The following is a 15,538-nucleotide window of genomic DNA, read 5'->3' on the forward strand; positions in this document are numbered from 1 at the left end:
GTGTGTGCGTGCCTGTGTGTGTGTGTGTGTGTGTGTGTGTATATTTCAGCTTGAGTGTCTGTTGCTAGTTTCCTCTGTCATTCATATCCTCTCATCCTGATCTCTCTTCACTGGAGTCCCTTCCATTGGCCCCTGCATGTGGATTTCACTTCTTATTGGCCAGTTGTTCATGTAGTTTTTAATGGTGTATAAAAAGAAAAAAAAGTGAATAAAAGCAGTGCTGTCAAACACACCACCATAGCTCTGTCCAGTGACAAAGTAACTACATCTCCAGACACTACTACACTCTTAGAACAAGTGGTGACTCAAGGAACCAGAGTAGAGGCATGGCTTAGTGGGGATGTGTTTCTCACATCTATTCTTTTTGGCTACTCAAGATGTTATTCCTTTTAATCGGTTCGGTTTTATTTTCATCATTTGTTAAGATCCAACACTGACAGTTTTGTAGCTTCAGTGTGGCTTACAGAGGTGTATAAATTCAATGAAAGTCTATGTTCAAATAGTTACCATTTCCTTATTAGATAAATATAATCAGCAAAGTTACTATTTATATTAAATTAGAAAATTATATACATATTATTATTATTATTATTATTATATATTATTATATGTACAAACTTGACACAATGACAATAATTTACTCCAATGGGTTGCCAAAAACAATGGACCGAAAGCCAGAGCTTTTATAAGCCACATCTTCAATCTGTTAAACTGCCACAAAAAATGTCAACATTGATCCCTTCCCATTACAAAAAGGTTTCGGTTTAAACTTTTATACAGGAGTTCCTCTGAGACCCTTTTTAGGAGAGTTTAAGAACCTTTACTTCTAAGAGTGTACTGCCACTGCCACTATTACTCACTTCACATTTACCAGTGTACTGTAAGTGCTAGTGTAACAGTCTGCAGACACTTCGCCAACTCTGAGCAGAAAAAAGCCTATTGGCCATTAAGCATAGTAGATGCTCATAGTAGATGCTCATAGTAGATGCTCATAGTAGATGCTCTTAACCAGAGTGACAGTGCATTTATCTTTAGGTAGTTTGATGCACCAACCACATAATCCAGTAATAATATAAGTATACATTTGGGTTTTTCGTTTGTCCTTGGTAACCATTTTTTTTTATTAAACAGAGAATCCCTTTTTCATTCCAGTAAGAACTATTTGCAATAACCAGTAGTTCAGATCCTGGGTTCAGCTAGATAATATTTCTATATTTATGAACCCTTTTTCATATTCACATCCAGTGTGGAATGTATCAGGGACTGCATTCTGCACTTAGTGTCTGTAACATTCTAACCCTTCCTTTGTTGGTGCTGTGAATACCATGTCCCTTACTCCGTGGGAAACATTTATTTACAATACAATACACAGTGATAGTGTTGTAACCAACTAGAATTATGCTCCATTAGGTGTATTTTGGTCGTGTTTGACGGCAGTGCTGCTTTCCTACCTTATCTAAATAATTCATTTTTATTTTTTTTTATTTCACAACCAGTACTTACTCTCTCCCTCTATCTCTTTCCCCTTCTCTCTACAATATCTGACTATAGGAAAACTCAGAGGTATACTATTCTTTTTTGCTTATGGCTATGTAATGGCTATGAGCTAAAACGTATGGCTGTGAGCTGTACTGACTGGCTACCAACTGTAAAAGAAAATAGATATGAGTACGAATGTATGTGTGTCATGGGAATGTTTCTTTGTACAGACATGCAGGTGTCTGCCTGTGTACACACACTGCCATTTCTATGTATTGTTTATGCTGGCTGTAAAATGTGGGAGAACACAAGTGTGTGACGGACTGTTTTTAAGCCGGGTTAAGGTTACTCGCCATGTGTGTGTGATACGCGTATGCTGGTGATCGTGTGTGTGTGTGTGTGTGTGTGTGTGCATGCAGAGATGTAAAGGCAATCATAGGGAGCTGACGTGGCTGTCAGCTCAGAGTAAAGAGGCTTTCTGGACCCGACTATCTGAAATGAGTTCCTCTATGGGAGCTGGTGGTGGGTGGTGGTGGTGGTGGTGGGGGGGGGGGGGGGGGGGGGGGTCAGTGTTTGTGAGAGGGAGGGGGCGAGGAGGCCGAGATAAAAGAGTGAGAGAAGAAGCGATAGCAAAGGAGGGAGAGAGATGTTAAGTCCTAGATGACTAGGGTATGTGTCTCCAGCGTGCCAGTCCTGCTCCAGTCAAACTCCCTCTGACATCAGTGTGTGCGCGTGCATGCGTATCTGTGTTTATGTGTGTGCGCACGCATGTTGTCATATCACTGATCCCGCAGGAGTGAAGCGCTGTGGTTTAGGAGACTGTTCTCTTGCCTTGAACCTTAAGACCTCTGAACTTGGATTAGCCCCCCCATCAAATGTGTAGGCTTCAGCCTCGGGGCCTTAGGGCCACAGAGTCATTAGGGTCAGATGGTTAAGTAGGGACGTTTGGCTGCTATAGGTGAGTGTTTGCACCACAGACAAGGACAGACCACATGAAGAGTTTGATTTCAAAACAACATAACCTTTTTCTGATTTCCAGTGTGTCTGCAGAAATGAACGCTTATGTGTTTTCTAGTGAATGTTTATTCACCGTTGTTTTCTCACTTCATACAATGGTAAATCTTATGCTCAAAAGTCATTTTGCCATTTTTCACAGCAATTATTAGAAATAATTACTGCAGTAGCTGTTGTTGGTGCAAAGAACTGAAGGAATACATTAATTGTAGGAGTGTCAAGGCTTTAACCCTCAGAGGCCAATTAGAACAGGCTCCATAACTAAATGTGGTTACTTCAAGTTGTTTATTAACTACTGTTTATATTCATCCAATCAGTTGAAGATTGTTTATTATTTAAAGGCAAGCCATAGAATAACCGTAGTGTATAGTATGACGACTTAGAATAAACATGTACTCCTAGTCCTATTTTTAAGGGAGATAAAATTGCCTTCTTGGCTTCTACACAGAAATATTATCTTGTATTGCATTCACATTTCAAAATAGCATTGCATGCCGAGCCGTGAATGTGCCTACCAAACAGTATAAGATGAGCCTGTCTTCACCGATGTTGCTGAATTAACTTTGCCACATGAAGAACTGCTGGCTAACCAAACAGGGGGTCGTAACAATAGACAGTATCAGATTCAGAACCAAGGACAGCGACCCACAGTCCTGGGATTTAACATTTAGGTCCAAAACAGAAAACGGGAAGATGTATTTTTTTAGCATTTTATGTTGTTAAACTTTATTCAATGAGTGTTGCACAAAATGAGTCCAGTTTTTTTTAGCACAAAACAAAACGTATACTGCTCCCAAATAAGTTTAATAAACACGTCAGAAACATGGTATCAAACAGTTGGCAATATAATAATAACTGATGCTTAAACCTCCTTGTTATGATACAATGTCGAGAGTTTCAAAAAAGTTCTACTGTTTTCTGACAGTTTATGTATGACACACATTTCCCAGCATTCTAGAAAATGCACGATTAGCATTTTGAAGCTAGACCTTTCATGTCATCATACAACAAGCTCTATTTCAGACACCAGCGTCCCTCTGAACATGACCTTTAAGACTCACAGACATACACAGACCCACGCGCGCACACACACACCGATACACACAGACACTCGTACCTTGTTTTCAAATGTCGGCTCTGTGTATTTGTGTGTGGTGTAAATATGCACAAATACATGACTATTCTTATGCTCAGTGGATGAAGGATGGGAGGGTAGGTGCTTGTGGGAGTGAGCATGCGTATGAGTCCATCTGTGTTAAGAGGGAAGTGACTCATCACTTGTGACTCATAAAGCGTTGGCAATCAAAAAAAAAAAAAAAACCCTATTCCACACCCAAGCAGACACACCAACCCTCAGCATATAACTACACACAAACCACCAGGCAGACAGATAGACAGAGGTGGAGGGCGGAGAATGAGTAAGGGCAATTGAGAAAGGGAAAGAGGGATTTCGGAGGAAATTGTGCCACAGGGAGATGAGGGAAAGGCAAGGGAAGGCCAGGAATAGAGAAACAATGGAAATTAGCAGAACCCCCTTATGTTCCTGAGAGAGAGAGAGAACAGTTCTTCTGATTAGAAGGGGGGGGGGGGGGGGGACAAGGTTTGTACAGTATCTGGGCCGAGGTAATCTGAGGAAGTCTATAGACCATAGACCAACACTGGGATGTCTTCTTGAACATACGCACACATACGCACACATTCGCACACATACGCACACATACGCACACATACGCACACATACGTACACATACGCATACATATGTACACATACGCACACATAGGCACACAAACACACACATACACACACATAAGCACACACATACACATGATCCCAAATATTCTTTCACACAGGTAATTCTAAAATGTCTGGTCGATGAACTTCCTGCTAGGCAGGTTGAAACACAATAGAAGTATTACTGACACTGGTCTCGGGATAGGTTTATTATGATTTTCGAGTGATGAAAATAAGGTCAATTTATCTCATCCCATAAGTCAATTAATCTGGGCTTAAGGCTGCTCGATAGTCAACGTGCATGGATATGTGCATGTAAGTTCAGCAGACTCTGACACGCCAAATTAATTGGCTTCCATCTGTGGTAAATTGTAGTGAAAAGCAATTCTCAAGCAACAAGCACTAATCTGTCTGGAAAGGCATCAGACAGACCACTACAAACCTAAGCCCCGCGCTGCTGATGTGCGACCGGCACAGCCAAACAAACTCGACCAGTTTTGCTCAAGATTTGACTCAAAATCACCAGGCCACTTAAGCTCTGCTTTCAATACCACCATGCCAGAACTTTCTCAAGCCAAACGCTCCCAGCTGAATGTGTCCGGCTCATCTGTTCCTGGATCACTGACTTACGTACCAAGAGGATGCAACACACACCCTTCAACCCCGGAGGCCGCAGGGATGGGTGCTCTCCAAAATGCATCTGTCAGCCTCCACAAGTTAACAGACGACAGCCCTCTGGTTGGTCTCATCAGCGACAGTAACGTCCATATAATGTGGGGAGGTTAATCGGCTGGCGGCTGGTGAAATGAAACTTAACACCAGAAAACAAAACGCAGAGAAGGCGGTTGAAACGCCCGCGCCTTCCCCGTTCATATTGTGGGCTCAGCTGTTACATCAGCTAATTCATTTACATTCCAAAGGACCGTCATCTCCCTCAGTTTCAGGTGGGAATACAACCGCACAGCGATCACCGAGAAGAGGCACATCAGCAGATGAATCACTTGCGGCAGCTGGGGTAAAAAAAAAAAAAAAGAAGAAATCCTAGTCCAGCCGCACGTCCTCCATCACTGTCTGCTTTGGGTCTGCGTCAGCCTGCTGCAGAGAGAACCTGCAACACATTGTACGGTTCATTGACAGGGTCATGTGTTGCAAACCTGCCTTCCGTCAAGGTCCTGCATAGCCCCAGGGCAAGGAAGGCTGCCGGCAAGTTCTTCAATGATCCCTCCCTCTCATGTCACGTTCCGAAAAGGGCAGGGAGGCGGAACAGGTCAATCATGGCCAATACGATCCTACCGTTCGTTCTATGGACGGTTTATTTTCCTGTTCTCTGACCATTAGCAACCATCAATTCTTCTCACGGAAATGAACTATGCCACAGTCGTCATGGCAAGCCACTTCCAAACTTTTCACTAGAAATCTCCCCTCATATCCTTGCTTGGTAGATGCGTAAGTTGGAACTGTAAGTCTTAAAATGTCTACATCAACTTTAAATTCGTGGACACAATATACTTGCCTCTAATACAGCCTTAGTGCACATGCTCATCACCCATAGGTTAACTTTGTAAAGATGGTTTAAACATAGGAGCAAAACCTATTATGTTGCATTTTGTTTGGTGTAAAATGAAATCAACAATCTATCTTCCACTCTGTTCTGGTATACATGAACCAGTAAACCTCTTCCTGTATTTCACTTAATGTATTTCCTGACAGACATAGGAATGTAAGATGATTCTTGGAAGTGCTCCTGATAATATCAAATTCATATGCCAAAGTTATGGAATTAAATATATTGCTGTCTTATCAGTAAGACATAAATAAATCAGAATGCTACTTAAATTTAGCCACACATGATCAGTAGCAATTTTTTGTTTCATTGCCAAGATGTGAATTGCATATAGCCTAATCACAGGGCATACAGTTAAAATGCACTGCAAATCTGTCCGTGAACATTCAGTCAAACCAGGCCTTCACAGTTTTTGTAGATCAGTGGGAAAACAAATGGCTCGTGCAGAAAAACCGTTTAAAGGCTACCAAAATATTTGAGCTTACTCCAAATAGGTATATTGAGTGAGGTTCAAAACAAAACGAAGAGAGGCTTTTAAATCCCCAGTGACTGAGCCGTCGATGCACGATCACTTTGGGTGAGTCAGTGAATAACCGTTTTATTCTCAGCCTGTAATTTCAATAATTTGTGCAGAATAAAAATAAAAAAAATTAAAAAAGGAAAAGTAATGCATTGAGGTTAAAACAAATTGCCTAAACCTGTGGTCTCCAATGACAGTCTGGAGTGTTAACTTCCTGTGTGTTTTCACGAGCTAAAGCATGTACCAGCCCCGATTTAGCACACCTGATTTGAATAATTTGTTGTTAAACTAGAGGAGGCTAGGTGAATGTGGGTTGTAGTGATTACCTAGAGGAGGGTAGCTCTTCAGGATCGAGGTTGGAGACCCCTAAAACTATTTAAACGTCCGTTAAAATACGCTAGAGTACATACCTACATGAAGGAAGACAAGCAAATTCTGGCATTTCAACCTATGAAGATTGTAGTTCATTATTTAGAATAGTTGCATCCTCCTTGTCCACGCTGTGAACCTTACCAGACATTTCTGATTACATTCTCTTTCCTGACAAAAGGCACTTGCAAATCCTAGCTGGACAAGCAGCTTTAAGTTAATGAAGCATAGTGAGTCTGTGTTCATTGAAAAGGCCTATGTTCTTTATTGTTGAGAATTACCTTTTATATATTGTTCTAAGCCCTAAGTGTTGATCCACGTCACAGCCCCAAAAGCACAGTCACTTTAATGAAATGGCCTTAAGAACAGCGACTGGCGTCCTCCCTGGAGTTATTGTCCTATATTGAACTCTGAGATTCAGCTGAACAAAATGGGGTAAATTGTTATTTGGATAATTAGTCTGTAGGTACCTATTATCTACATACATCTATTATCTACATACATCAATAATAACATTTCCTTTGATTATCTACTAACAATAACCTTATCCTTAAACCTTATCCTATCTCGAACCTTAATCCTAACCCTTACACGAACACCCTTATTCTAAACCTAACCCTAATCTTAACCTGAGCAAGCATTTTGTGTGTGGTAGTTAGCATTGTATAAATGCTACCAAGTTGTAGCACATTTTAATCTCCTATACACAGAATACAGTTTGACAGTAATAAAAACTGTCAGAACTCCAATAGTGGTTTGGATCCAGTGGTTTGGATGTGAGGGTATAGAGATTTTAATTTAACATTGACCTTTAACCAAAATGTATGAAGTCAAGTAGACCAGCGAAACCATCGTATACCTTAATCACACAGGGAGTAACATTTTCTAAACAACAGCATTGTTGCCTATCTGGGTGAAGCATCATTCATTCCACTTGTCAGTTGAAACTAGGCCAGCTGAAGTAGCTAGACCATTCATTATAAACCCATTATGTTATTGATGCCCATTCCAAAGCTGTTTCTGACTTTATCATCATTTCTTAACGACCTCCTTTAACAGGTTTGCTTGCAAGTGTGTGTGTGCTCGTGTGTGTGTGTCTGAGCGATAGAGAGAGTGAGTTTTGGGATTAAAAAGATTTTATCCAGCTTAAGACAAAACACTGGGCTCTAACTGGAGAAATTGTCATGGCAACAGGCAAAAAGAGACAGCAGAGGTATCCCTGCAAATAGACTTCAGAATGAGCCTAATATATGCCCTGAAATCTGACCACTGGGGGCAAGGGTGAGGATTTAGTAGAAAATTAAAACGTACCTGCATTTGACATTTGACAGAGGGTCTGGGGGTTTGGCTCCTGTTGATATTAAGATTGCTAATTAGTTAAGTGCTTCCCGCACCTGATTGTCAAGATGAAAAATCAAAAACCAGCAGACACTAGGCCCTCCGTGGAATGAGTTCGATGCCCTTCCACAGAGGGATTGTTTTTGGTGCTAGGTAAAACCCTTTGCAGAATGGTTTATATAGGACTTTAAAGATGTCCTGTATACGGCATGGTCATACTCAGGGTTCTGCCTAACGTTTTTAACATCTAATGAACCATCTAATGATTCTTTAAGAAGTCTGGGTGTAATGAATACCAGGGAACACAGAGGGCTGGCTTAAAGTGCAGAGCACAGCAGATGTTTATTGAAATAATCCACAGGAGGAGGCAGGAAGTGGGTTCAAGTGACAGGCTGAAGGTCATACACTGGGAATCCAAAAGGCAGGCAAATTACAGACTGGGGCTAGACGAGGAAATCGGGGTCAAAGTTAAACTAGGCAAAAAGAGGTCGGTACACGAATATCCAGTAACTGTAGAAATTACAGAAAGGGCTTAGTATAGTTGCAGTGAAAACAAACAATACCTCACAAAGTACAAACCCGATTCCAAAAAAGTTGGGACACTGTACAAATTGTGAGTAAAAAAGGAATGGAATAATTTACAAATCTCATAAACTTATATTTAATTCACAATAGAATATAGATAACATTGAATGTTGAAAGTTCATGCCAAATATTGGCTCATTTTGGATTTCATGAGAGCTACACATTCCAAAAAAGTTGGGACAGGTAGCAATAAGAGGCCGGAATAGTTAAATGTACAGATAAGGAACAGCTGGAGGACCAGTTTGCAACTTATTATGTTCAATTGGCAACATGATTGGGTATAAAAAGAGCCTCTCAGAGTGGCAGTGTCTCTCAATAGTCAAGATGGGCAGAGGATCACCAATTCCCCCAATGCTGCAGCGAAAAATAGTGGAGCAATATCAGAAAGAAGTTTCTCAGAGAAAAATTGCAAAGAGTTTGAAATTATCATCATCTACAGTGCATGATATCATCCAAAGATTCAGAGAATCTGGAATAATCTCTGTGCGTAAGGGTCAAGGCCGGAAAACCATACTGGATGCCCGTGATCTTCGGGCCCTCAGACGGCACTGCATGACATACAGGAATGATACTGTAATGGAAATCACAACATGGGCTCAGGAATACTTCCAGAAAACATTGTCGGTGAACACAATCCACCGTGCCATTGGCCATTAACTTGCCGGCTAAAACTCTATAGGTCAAAAAAGAAGCCGTTTCTAAACAGGATCCAGAAGCGCAGGTGTTTTCTCTGGGCCAAGGATCATTTAAAATGGACTGTGGCAAAGTGGAATAATGTTCTGTGATCAGACGAATCAAAATGTTAAGTTCATTTTGGAAAACTGGGACGCCATGTCATCAGGACTAAAGAGGACAAGGACAACCCAAGTTGTAATCAGCGCTCAGTTCAGAAGCCTGCATCTCTGATGGTATGGGGTTGCATGAGTGCGTGTGGCATAGGCAGCCTACACATCTGGAAAGGCACCATCAATGCTGACAGTTATATCCAAGTTCTAGAACAACATATGCTCCCATCCAGACGTCGTCTCTTTCAGGGAAGTCCTTGCATTTTCCAACATGACAATGCCAGACCACATACTGCATCAATTACAATGTCATGGCTGCATAGAAGAAGGATCCGGGTACTGAAATGGCCAGCCTGCTGTCCAGATCTTTCACCCATAGAAAACATTTGGCGCATCATAAAGAGGAAGGTGCGACAAAGAAGACCTAAGACAGTTGAGCAACTAGAAGCCTGTATTAGACAAGAATGGGACAACATTCCTATTCATAAACTTGAGCAACTTGTCTCCTCAGTCCCCAGACATTTGCAGTTTGATGTAAAAAGAAGCCACACAGTGGTAAACATGGCCTTGTCCCAACTTTTTTGAGATGTGTTGATGCCATGAAATTTAAAATCTACTTATTTTCCCTTACAGTGATACATTTTCTCAGTTTAAACATTTGATATGTCATCTATGTTGTATTCTGAATAAAATATTGACATTTGAAACTTCCACATCATTGCATTCTGTTTTTATTCACAATTGTACAGTTTGCCAACTTGTTTGGAATCAGGTTCGTAAAACAAAATGAACTGAACTATATAGAGGTTGCCAAAGGGCAGTTAGGTGAAAACAATAAGACTAACGAAAGCAAACCAAGCATAGAAATATACCATCCAAAAGCATAGAAATATACCATCCAAAAGCATAGAAATATACCATCCAATTGGTATTGTTAACCCTTTATGTTAAGAAATCTGTGTCAGAAAACTAATGAATCAGTCAAAGTACATGCATATATTAAAATAAAGCATTCTAGAAAATCACACTGCAATATAGCATGCAGGGAACTATTACCTTTTCTATGTGTGGAGCCATTCTTGCCTTCCAAAGAATCATCAAAGAACGCTTAATTTCAAAAAGAGGTTTTGGCGACACTTTGTGTCAAGTCCCAAAAGTCTGTCTAGATTCTCTAATGATTATCTACTGACCATCAGTAAAATTTTAACTAAATATCTACTAACATTAAGCTTCATCATAACCTTAACCCTTACCTGAAACTTTATTCTAAACCTAACATTAGCAAGCAATTGCTTATCAACAGATAGTAATAGGTTTTTAAATGCAGAAACCGTTCTTGAGATTAAAGCGGTATTTGGTAGAGGCCTGAGTATATTACACTGAAGGATACTATCTGGAGTCTTCTTGTATTAGCATACATTAGCATATGCTACTGGTGGACACCCATGAGTCTGTTCGCATAAAACCACTGTGTTTAAACGTATAGACTTGTGCGTTTTGTGGTGTACAAGTGTCCAAAAGCAAAACTTGCAGTTAAGGCAAAACTGGTTTGATTCCCCCGTTCCTTACAGTCTTACAAACTTTGGGAAAGGGGAATGGGAACAGTAATTGAAATTTGTAATAACATTTACCCTACAACTGCTGCTAGCCATGCAAAAACAAAACCATCTGTTCCGATGATTGGTTGTAGTAGCATTTTTATTAATGTCCTTATTATGATGGACATGTTTTGTCCTGGTTAACGCCATGCCTCATGTATTTATATCTCCCCATTTTTCTGCACCAATTTCCGCAGAATAACCAAGAGTCCCTTAAAGCATTGCCTGCAGTTCAGTCATATTTTGGGGTTTTATTCCCTATAGATTCACCATCTTAATAACCTGGAAAGTTATTTGGGAACAATAATAAAAATCATTGGTGGCATTCACCAATTTTTTCCATTGTCCACAGTCCCCTCAAAGATCCCCCTGGAACAGTTGCAACAAATATGTGGTCATGTTATGTATGTATGTGTGTGTGTGTGTTTGTTTGTGAGCAAATGTTACTGTCTGTGTGTGTGAATGTGTGTATGTGTGTGCACGCATTGACTCTGAAAGGAGCTGATCGGGAAAAATGCATGGTGAGCTGAAATGAGGGGCAGTGTGTTATTATCTCCAAACCACAGGACTACTACTCAGGATTTATATACACCACAATCTCTCTTTCTCCCTCCCTCCCTCCCTCCCTCTCTCTCTCTTTCTCAGGTAGTGCAGTTAGCCTGCTGTTTCTCTGTCCGCCATTTTGATTCAGTACAGCTGTCCCTGATAATGTACTGTTCACTCAATCACCCGCTCTTTATTTCTCTCTCTCTCTCTCTCTCTCTTGCTCTTGCTCTCTCTCTCTCTCTCTCTCTGTCTCTCTCTCTCTTACAAACACATGCACACGTACAGCTGTAGCCCTATTGCACAGCGTTGCCATGGAAATGGAAAATTAGTATATGTGAGGTTGAAAATGAAAGAAAAGAGCCGCTACACCAACCACTGCAGTGTGTGTGTGTTTGTGTGTGTGTGTGTTTGTGTGCACACCATAGAATTGTGAACTGGCCCTCAGATCGATGTAGATATGTTTTATGTCCTTCTGTCTGATCTAATGGCATGACTGTAAATAAGAGACAAAATGGCTGACTGTTTCCCTGAAATCGAATGGCACAACTGTAAATTAGATCTAGAATAGCAGTGGACGAGTGAGGATGTTCTTCATTGTTAGATTGTCTCAGCCCTGTCATTGGGGTGCGTGTGTTTTCTGCTCCTTGTCACTCTCCCTCTTCAGATTAAAGAGTCAATGCAGGCTCTGAGCTGGTAATATCTTTTCTAACACAAATACAATACTATTTAGACAAACATGCACAGATTCAGTTGGGCTGGGTTTCGCAGGGCTGAGCTATCTATGGCCCGGACAACCTATGGTCCAGATGACCTATGACCCAGAGAATCACTGGCATCATTTGTTTATTCCAATTCCATGCAAAGATTTTACCTTCAACAATATCTGATGAAAACTGAATCAGCCACTCAAAATGAAGCATTGGTCTTTTGCCAATATTTGAGTGTTTAAATGAAGCCAGGGAGTTCAGTCATTTGTCAGTTGTGTAATTTATGTATTATAACAAATGGTTAATGTTCAATATAGCATAACATGACAGAATTGTACGATCAGATGTATTTTCATGTCTTAAAGATATATCATATGACAGAATCTTAGGAGAAATAACTCTATGTCACAACTCAAATTCGATAAGCGATGCATGCACTGCTTTATTGTACATTTCAAGGCCCCCCCAATCCCAGTGTATACAGTTGAGTGCAAAGGTTTGTATCCCCCTTGGTTTCAGGATGAAACGTATAAAAATGAACCTCTATCATACAATTTATCTACCGCATAAATAATTTATATTAATTTTAATGTGTTTTTTCATCAACAGTGGTTACAAAATGGTCTTATATGACAACATTCAGGTCAAAGTCAATTGGAAAATTGGAAACTCTAAAGTTTGCATTGGCATAAACAGCTTTTAGCTGAAACAGAAAATAGTAACCTTTCACAAAGCTGGAGAGCGGTATACAAATGTATCCAAGCGTTTAGGAATACCATTACCAACAGTGAAGAGTATAGTCCAGAAATGGAAGAAAAATAGACATACAAAGACACTACCAAGGAGTGGAAGACCTAGAAAAATAACCCCAAAAACTGTTATTGTTAGAAAGAATCCAAAACAAACATCAGGATGCCTAAAAAATATTTTGAGGCAAGTAGAATAAAAGTTCACATCTCCACAATCAAACACATACGGCATAGATCTGGATTGTTTGATAGAAAAGCTTGCAAGGAAGCCATTGTTAACTTATAGACACCCTTGGAATACAGTTGGAATACACCAAAGAACATTTTCAGTTTTGGAACAAGATTATGTGGTCTGATGAAACAAAAGTTGAATTAAGTGGACACAATCATCAAAAGTATGTGTGGCGACACAAGAAAACTGCCTGTGAGGAAAAGAATAACATTCCCATGCTTAAACATGGTGGCGGTCTTCTGATGTTTTGGGGGTGTAGGTCTTCATCAGGCACTGATGCCCTGCAGAAGGTAGAAGGTTGAATGGATGCAGAGAAATATCATCAGATTTTAGAGGCAATCCTCTTACCATCAGTCACCAAGCTAAAGATGCATGGATGGATCCTGCAACAGGACAATGATCTGAAACATAAGGCAAAATCTACACAGGAAACGGTTTGACAAGAACAAAGTTAAGGTCTTGCCCTCCCAGTCTAAAGCCTTGAATATAATAGATAATCTCTGGATAGATCTGAAGAAGACAGTGCATGACAGATGGCCAAGCATTCTGACAGAGTTAGAAAACATACGTCATCAACAATGGGAGAACATGACCACTGAGAGAACCCACAGGCTTCTCAGAGGGTACCCAAAGAGGTTGGAGGAAGCTTTCAAGGCAAAAGGAGGACATACTAGCTATTAACAGTACAAACACAAAAAGGGGACTTTTGCGCTCAACTGTATGTATCCACTGGACACTCACAAATACATGCTAACAAACTACTTCTGCCAGTGAGGTGATTACACTTAGTGACACAGGCAATCACAATTCCAAATGCATTTCTGTGCACTCATTTCATTATATGGTGGTAAATGACATAGCCACCTTATAAGAATGTTACAGTCTGTTGTTGTCCTAAAAACGTCCTTGTGCTGTGTTATATTTGAGTTAATGGGCGTCAAACTCATTTTGTACCTCAGCCACATTTGTTTTTCACCGGTGGGTGAGTTGCACAGGTCTGCATTTAAATGGATTAGATTTCCTTGCTGTCAGAATTCGCTAAATAGCCTTCCATGGCTTTTAGAAATGTTACTCCTGCTTGGCTGTGTTGCGTCATTTGGTGGACAATTAGCCAACTGGATGGAGTGAAGAAACTTTAAATGTAGCATAGGTCTGTTATCGCTCCTGCACATTTTATTATCTATTATCTAGAGCCTGTGGCCAGGTGGGCCGCAAACCTGGAGGAAAAAAAGGGCGCTATCGCCGCTTGGGCAGTTTCTTAGTGATGTTTTTACTTTCACAGTGTGGAAATATAACCCCCAAAAATCCTGAATTTCAACTGCATTTTAAGATGTTTTTATTTCTTTTTTCTACTCAAAGCACCCACAGGCTGGATTGAATGGGCTCTGGAATCGGCCCGCGGGCAATATGTTTGACACCCCTGTTGTAGATTTTTACATTCTACTTTTGTAGTCGGTGACATGCAGAGGATGCTGCCAACGCCAGAGACTCAGGAGGCTGTTTTAGAGACTGCTGGAAGGAGAACAAAGAGGAGAGGAGGGAGGTGTGGGAGATAGCGGGATAGCGATAGAGAGACTGATAGTGGAAGCGAGGAAGGATGACGCGTGTAGGGGGATGGGTGTGAAAGAAAGATAATGTTGCCTCATCTCCTACCGGTGTGTATGTGTGTCTGATTGTGTGCAGTCTGTGTTTGTGTGTGAATGTGTGTGTGTGTGTGTGCACATGTTTCATATAAACAGAAAGTCTGGGGTTTATTGGGGTCTGTAAAGGTTAACATGGTAAGTAGTAACAATGTCATTGGCTGAGGCTGTCTGAGCTGTGGTTGGCTGTTCTGTCTGTCTGAGCTTTGATTGGCTGGCATGGCTGGTTGCTGATACGAATACACCCAACACACAGGGTTTCCGTTAGGGTCCAAATGACTGGGTAGAGTTTTAAGTGTGTAACCCATTAGGGCTTCCACCCATGCTCCTCTGGATGACAGGAACCACATTCACATAATTCATAGATCATTTATCTTAACAGACACACAACGACTGAAATGAAACAGTTTAACATTTAATGTAAATGTATAGAAAGAGAGAGGTGAGGGACAGATAACCCAGGTGATTACATTTTAAAACCTGAATTGTGGTATATATACTGTATATGACAGGTATGACAAAACTTGTATTTGTATATATATATATATACATAATTGCATTGTTTTCTGGTTTATAATAGACACCTTAGTGATTTGTGGTAGGTGGCCAATATACCACTGCTTAGGATTTGAAGCCTGTGTGTAGATGATAAACGGTTTCCAATAGATGCCACAGCCACA

The 15,538-nt window shown here is 40.6% G+C and overlaps 1 protein-coding gene across 25 annotated transcripts in view; it reads left to right on the forward strand.

Annotated features, from left to right (window-relative positions):
- Positions 1-15,538, forward strand: part of nrxn1a (neurexin 1a) — a 64,838-nt gene that overhangs the window by 9,158 nt on the left and 40,142 nt on the right. For 13 of the 25 annotated variants that reach the window (XM_029119885.2, XM_029119897.2, XM_029119891.2 and 10 more), the window contains one exon: positions 1,552-1,563. The exons of the other annotated variants lie outside the window; for them this stretch is intronic. In XM_029119885.2, the coding sequence (XP_028975718.1) occupies positions 1,552-1,563 (12 nt within the window). The remainder of the gene's footprint in view (positions 1-1,551; positions 1,564-15,538) is intronic. 25 annotated transcript variants of the gene reach the window in all.

Source organism: Esox lucius, chromosome 5 (genome assembly GCF_011004845.1).
Source record: "Esox lucius isolate fEsoLuc1 chromosome 5, fEsoLuc1.pri, whole genome shotgun sequence".
NCBI lineage: Eukaryota > Metazoa > Chordata > Actinopteri > Esociformes > Esocidae > Esox > Esox lucius.